The sequence below is a fragment of the Strix uralensis genome, chromosome 37, assembly GCF_047716275.1.
Source record: "Strix uralensis isolate ZFMK-TIS-50842 chromosome 37, bStrUra1, whole genome shotgun sequence".
Classification (NCBI taxonomy): Eukaryota; Metazoa; Chordata; class Aves; order Strigiformes; family Strigidae; genus Strix; species Strix uralensis.
Genome location: NC_134008.1, coordinates 952969 through 959550, shown reverse-complemented (window position 1 = coordinate 959550; position 6582 = coordinate 952969). Strand labels below are relative to the sequence as shown.

Sequence of the window (6582 nt, the reverse complement as noted above, 5' to 3'; positions counted from 1 at the left end):
CTCAGGCACTGCACTGGGGAGATACTGTATTATTCCAGAGGTGCTGTGAGAGAGTCAGAATGAACCAAGAGTTAGAGGAACGTGTATAAAGGAAGAACGTGGGTCTGAGGAGGAAAATTTCTCACAACTACTGAGTTGAATCTAAACTTTTAGGTAGAAACATAACCACCGCAGATTACCCCCAAACTATAATGACATTGACAATAATGATAATGATAAAGAAAAAGCTCATGATGACATAATAATAACAACAATTACTACTACTACTACTACTACTACTATAGTCTTGAAATGGAATGTTCTGAAAATTATATGCAAAGAATGATGGGAAGATTGTCATTACGGAGAAACAGCCATGAAATAAGTTTCCATAAGGCATCCTTGATCTGCTGGTTCCTCATGCTGTAGATGAGGGGGTTCACTGCTGGAGGCACCACTGAGTACAGAAATGACACCACCAGGTCCAGGGATGGGGAGGAGATGGAGGGGGGCTTCAGGTGGGCAAACATTATAGTGCTGACAAACAGAGAGACCACGGCCAGATGAGGGAGGCACGTGGAAAAGGCTTTGTGCCGTCCCTGCTCAGAGGGGATCCTCAGCACAGCCCTGAAGATCTGCACATAGGACACCACAATGAAAACAAAACATCCAAAAGCTAAACAGGCACTAACAAGAAGAATCCCAACTTCCCTGAGGTAGGAGTGTGAGCAGGAGAGCTTGAGGATGTGGGGGATTTCACAGAAGAACTGGTGCAGAGCATTGCCTTTGCAGAGGGGTAGTGAAAATGTGTTGGCCGTGTGCAGAACAGCCCAGAGAAAACCAGTGCCCCAGGCAGCTGCTGCCATGTGGACACAAGCTCTGCTGCCCAGGAGATTCCCATGTTGCAGGGGTTTGCAGATGGCAATGTAGCGGTCGTAGGACATGATGGTGAGAAAATAATATTCTGCTCCAATCAAGAAGAGAAAGAAAAAGACCTGGGCAGCACATCCCATGTATGAGATGTCCCTGTTGTCCCAGAGGGAATTGGCCATGGCTTTGGGGAGAGTGGTGGAGATGGAGCCCAGGTCAAGGACGGAGAGGTTGAGGAGGAAGAAGTACATGGGGGTGTGCAGGTGGTGGTCACAGGCGATGACGGTGATGATGAGGCCATTGCCCAGGAGGGCAGCCAGGTAGATGCCCAGGAAGAGCCAGAAGTGCAAGAGCTGCAGCTCCCGTCTGTCTGCGAATGCCAGGAGGAGGAACTCAGTGATGGAGCTGCTGTTGGGCATTTGCTGCCTCTGGATCTGGCGGACTGTTACAGGACGAAAAGGCAGAGGTAAGTGTGAAGAGAGTTCTCTGAGCAAAACCTGTGCCATTTCTTCATAGACCCTCCCGCTACTCCACACACAACTCTTCTTTTTGCCTCTGGGGGAACCTTTCATTCAGACTCCTGACTTGAGCTTCATTTTCTGCAGCTAATGCTGTGATTTCATGCTCTGATGGGCCGGGCCTCTGCCCATGGGTTCTGGAGAAGTCAGCCCTGCCCAACATCGGTGGGTACATGGGAAAGTGGCAGGGGGAGGAGGGACTAGGTTTGATATTTAGAATTAGTGATATGAAATCACTCCTCATTTAGAAGTGTTTGTCAGAATCCACACTCCTAGTTCTAAGGAATATGTGTGGCAGAAAGTAATTATAGTCAATCTTTTTTTTTCTGACCTCCCCCATCATGCCATTTGAGTGTTCTCTGAAACCAGAAATCCTGAGAATTTCTGCTGCACTCAGAGACAATAGCTGTGAGACTGGAGAAGCAACAGGTTTCCCTGTGGCCTAGTGAAGAGTGAAGGGAGCTGGTTGAGCCTGTTCCCAGCTGCCTTGTGCTTGTACCTTCCTGAGGTGGAGGACAATTGACCTCCCATGTATCTCTGAAAAGACACCAGACACTGCTAAGAGCAGAGGGATCCACTGCAGATCACTCAATGTCTCACTCTTTCTCAAGGTCTCAGCATCCCACTTCTAGCCCAGGACACACACACGGCTCATTTCACCAACCCAAGAACACTTCCTCAGTTGCAGTATCTCTGCGCTTATCTATGGGTTTTAAGATAAACCAGAGGTGCTCTGAGATAGGTTTGCATCCTTGAGGGCAGCTCACAGCTTGGAAGGACACCTCAAGGGGATAGCCAAGTGTCCTAATGGTGGTGCCTCTGCAAGTAAGAGTTAGTTCATAGCCCAGCCCCAGAGATTGTATTGACCAGATCTCCACAGGTGAGAGGAAAGCTGGGACACTTGTTGCCATGGTCACAGCTGCATGAAAGGGCCAACAAGATCAGAGTGTGACTGTGCAGCTGAAACTCCCATCCCCAGAGAGCCTGACAGCAAGAACAAAATAACAACAGCAATAACAGAGACAAGTGGAGAAACAATTTAAATGCAGTGAGGGTCTGTCTGAGAGAGGCCAGGGCGGGGGCAGCCTCAGGACAGCGTTACCCTTCCCCAGCTGTGTTCGCCACCTCCCAGACACCAACATTGCTGGGCGGTTGCTCCCAGCCCCTGTGCTCTGCAGAAGTAACTGGGCACAGGGCTGGAGAACTGCACCATGGCTCTGCTGCAGCTCGGGCTGCAGAGGAGGAGATTCATGTCTTGGACTCCACTGGAGTGAGGTCAGGGGATTTGCTGGGTGGGAGAGAAGGAGGCAAAGGGGTTTTCTCAGAGGAAGGGATCTGCACTGGAGTGGATGATATAGAGATTTCTGGATTCTCCCTCCCACATTTCTGGGTTTTGTTTCCTCTCATTCCCTGATCATATCCCTGCTGTCTGGAGACTTTCCTCCTGGGATGTGTTTCCCTCTCCCATGTCTTTTCCCTGTCATCGCTCATAGACCCCATCCCAACCTCTGTGCACTCACTTTGGCCATATAGAAACCTGCCTTTTTGCAGGGCACTGGCTGGGTGCATCTTCCTGTTTGCAGATGGAAAAAGACAGCTCAGAATAACCCTGGTGAGTCCAGCAAAGATGATGCTGGGGCTGTCCATACGAAAAGAAGTAGCTTAAGGCACTTTAGGAGGCTACTAAGAGATCTACTGACCACTCCAAGTTACATCTCAGGAGTCTCAGTGACTGGTCCAAACTTGAAAGGTCCTTATCTACTCCCCTTTCCTTCCCTCATGCCCCATCCTGTCTCCTGACCTCAGAGTAGGAAACAGAATACACAGACTCAGGAAATTATAGTAAACCCTGTTTAGATCTTCCTCTTGAAACGTCCCCTTGGAAGTTTCCTAGTGGTGATCTGGAGCTGTGAGGAGCCCTCAACCATGCAGAACCCTCTCCACAGCAGAAGGACCCTGCCCTGCCAGGGGTCTCTCCTTACCCCCACAGCGCCATGTGGAGCTCCCCGGGCAGGCTGAGTGATGACCCTGGCAGGCGGCAGAGTCCCTGCCCCAGCACACAGCCCCTGGGGTGCAGGCACCCTGCTCTGAAGGACAGCCCTGGGCACCCCTGGCTGCACATGTGGCTGCACACCCCTGCAGCCGTCCGCAGGAGAAGGCAGCCACCATGACCCGTCCCTCTGACAGTGCAGCAGGGAAGCCCTGCTCTGGAGCACGTCCTCCTCCTCCAGACAGGAGGGAGATTCCTGGCGGCTGTGCCGGCTTCACCAGATCCCTCCACGACCTGCAGCTGCATTGCCCTGCACCCAGAGACTTACTGTGTCAAGGGCTGGGAAGATTTCTCCTCCAGTGAGCTCTCAGAATCCTCCACTCCTCTCTGCCTTTCCCCTCTCTCTACCCGGCTCCTCTGCCCTCGGTGCCTGCAGGCAGTGCCCTCAGCCCTGCTGGGTTTCACAGAGGAGCTGCTCCTGGGCAGAGCTGTCTCTCTGCAGCGCTGCCCACTTGCCCTGAGCTCCCTCCATTCCAGGAGAGCAGCCCAGCTCTGCAGCAGAGGACCAGCCCCAAGGCATTTTAATGTCCCCTCAGGTGGTTTTGGTGCCGAGTTCATGAACCTCAGACACGGAGAAGCTATTGAAGAAACCTCTGAGGAACTCAAAGTTAGATTCAAACTCCAAAGTTTCTTGTGGCTGTAATGGGTCCCACTGAGGGACACTGTTGACAAAGCCTCCCCAGCCTCCAGTTAGAGCAGAAATGTGGAGGCAGTGATGGCACATAGGGAAAAGCAAAGGAACGGTGGCTCTGATGCTGACGAAACTTACATGTGTTTCATGAAGCCAAAGGGCCAAGCCCTGACCCCATGAAGCAAAGGGCCAAGCCGTGACCCCCAGCCCCTGGGAAGGGAGATCCTGTCCCTCACACATTCCTCAGGGTTCTTCCTGGGGCAGTGGGCGATGGAGATGTGCACCTGCCAGGCTCCTGAGTAGGGACCACGGGGCAATGAGGCCCCAGTGCTGCAGGGGACTGTGCCTCCTCATAGGCATCAGTGGCAGAAACACCAGCCACAGCCAAAGTCAGGAAGAGGCTGACTTTGTTGGGGGTCTTCATCTTTTCCACGACCCTCTGTCATCTCCACCACATGTTGTCCTATGGTGATACTGTCTCACCTTGCCCTCACATGAGCATCTTCCTTCCTTTACTGATACTTGCCATCCTCCCTGGTTCTCCATTTAAAAGAAGACTTGATCTGATCCAGACACCCTTTGGTTGATGAATTTCACTACAGCACTGCCCTTGGAAGGAATTTTTTTCCCTTTTGTCCAATGTGGGCCTCCCCAACTGCACTTTGTGGCATAAATTCTTTCTCATCATGGATCTTAGTACAAAGAAAACCTCCATCATCTCTGAAATAACCCTTCAAGCACTCTCAGGCAACTCCTATACAACCTGAGCCTCCACATCAGTGAGCCAAAGAACTCCAGGTCCCTCAGCCACCCCACACAGCTTATGGGCACTAGGTCCCAAACCCCACCTTGGCAGACCTTCACTCAACGCTCCCCAGTTCCTCCCTACTTCTCCAAAATGGGGAGCCGCACCCTGGGACACACCCATGTGTGTGGGGCTGCATCAGTGCTGAGTGGAGGGAGATGGTAACTCAGGGTGTCTGGGTGGCCCATGCTCCTCCAAATGAAGCCCTGTATCAGCTGCCCTTGTTGCACACAAGTCTGTGGGACCGAATGGGTTACTCCCAAGGGTGCTGGAAAAGTTGGCAGATGTGTTCGCCAGGTTGCTTTCCATGATTTTCTGGAAATCATGGCTAACTGGGGAGGTCCCATTGGACTGGAGGGTGGCAAATGTGACACCCATCTACAAGAGAGGCAGAAAGGAGGATCCAGAAAACTATAGAGCTGTCAGTCTGACCTTGGTGCCAGGGAAGGTCATGGAGCAGGTCATCTTGAGTGCCATTAAAAGTCATATAATGGACAACCAGATGATCAGGCCTAGTCAGCATGGGTTTATGAAAGGCAGGTACTGCCTGACAAACGTGATCTCCTTCTACGACAGGGCGACCTGCTCATTGGATGAGGGAAAGGCTGTGGATGTTGTCTACCTTGACTTCAGTAAGGCCTTTGACACCGTTTCCAACAGCATTCTCCAGGCGAAACAGACTGCTTGCGGCTTGGATGGGCACATGCTTCGCTGGGTAAAAAACTGGCTGGATGGCTGGGCCCAAAGAGTTGTGGTGAATGGAGTTAAATCCACTTGGCGGCAGGTCACGATTGGTGTCCCCCAGGGCTTGGTTTTGGGGCCACTCCTGTTTAACATCTTTATTGATGATCTGGATGAGGGGATCGAGTGCAACCTCAGTAAGTTTGCAGATGACACCAAGTTGGGTGGGAGTGTTGATCTGCTCGAGGGTAGGGAGGTTGTGCAGAGGGATTTGGACAGGCTGGAGTGATGGGCTAAGGCCAACTGGAGGAGTTTCAATAAGGCCAAATGCTGGGTGCTGCACTTTGGACAACAACAACCCCCCAGCAGCACTACAGGCTTGGGGAGGAGTGGCTGGAGAGTTGCCAGTCAGAGAGGGACCTGGGGGTGTTGATTGACAGCCGGCTGAACATAAGCCAGCAGTGTTCCCAGGTGGCCAAGAAGGCCAATGGCATCCTGGCTTGTGTCAGAAATGGCGTGGCCAGCAGGGACAGGGAAGTGGTCTTGCCCCTGTACTTGGCACTGGTGAGGCCGCACCTTGATTACTGTGTTCAGTTTTGGGCCCCTCACTACAAAAAGGACATTGAATTACTTGAGCGTGTCCAAAGAAGCGCAACATAGCTGGTGAAGGGTCTGGAGCACATGTTGTATGAGGAGCGGCTGAGGGAACTGGGGTTGTTTAGTGTGGAGAAGAGGAGGCTGAGGGGAGACCTCATCACCCTCTACAGCTGCCTGAAAGGAGGTTGCAGAGAGCTGGGGATAAGTCTCTTTAACCAAGTAGTAAGCGATAGGACAAGACGTAATGGCCTCAAGTTGCGCCAGGGAAGGTTTAGACTAGATATTAGGAGGCATTTCTTTCCAGAAGGGGTTGTTGGGCGTTGGAATGGGCTGCCCAGGGAGGTGGTGGAGTCCCCATCCCTGGAGGTGTTCAAGAGTTGGGTTGACATAGCGCTGAGGGATATGGTGTAGTTGGGAACTGTCAATGTTAGGCTACTGGTTGGACTGGATA

At 52.1% G+C, this 6582-nt stretch overlaps 1 protein-coding gene across 1 annotated transcript; it reads right to left on the bottom strand.

Moving 5' to 3' along the window:
* Nucleotides 1-308: 308 nt before the first annotated feature.
* On the bottom strand, nucleotides 309-1268 carry LOC141937061 (olfactory receptor 14A16-like). Its single transcript, XM_074854465.1, has one exon. It carries the CDS (start codon nucleotides 1266-1268, stop codon nucleotides 309-311), a length of 960 nt encoding a protein of 319 aa, XP_074710566.1.
* Between the last annotated feature and the right edge of the window lie 5314 nt (nucleotides 1269-6582).

What these genes read in the sequence shown, in the direction of transcription:
- LOC141937061 (XM_074854465.1), bottom strand. Translation starts at nt 1,268, where the DNA reads ATGCCCAACAGCAGCTCCATCACTGAGTTCCTCCTCCTGGCATTCGCA.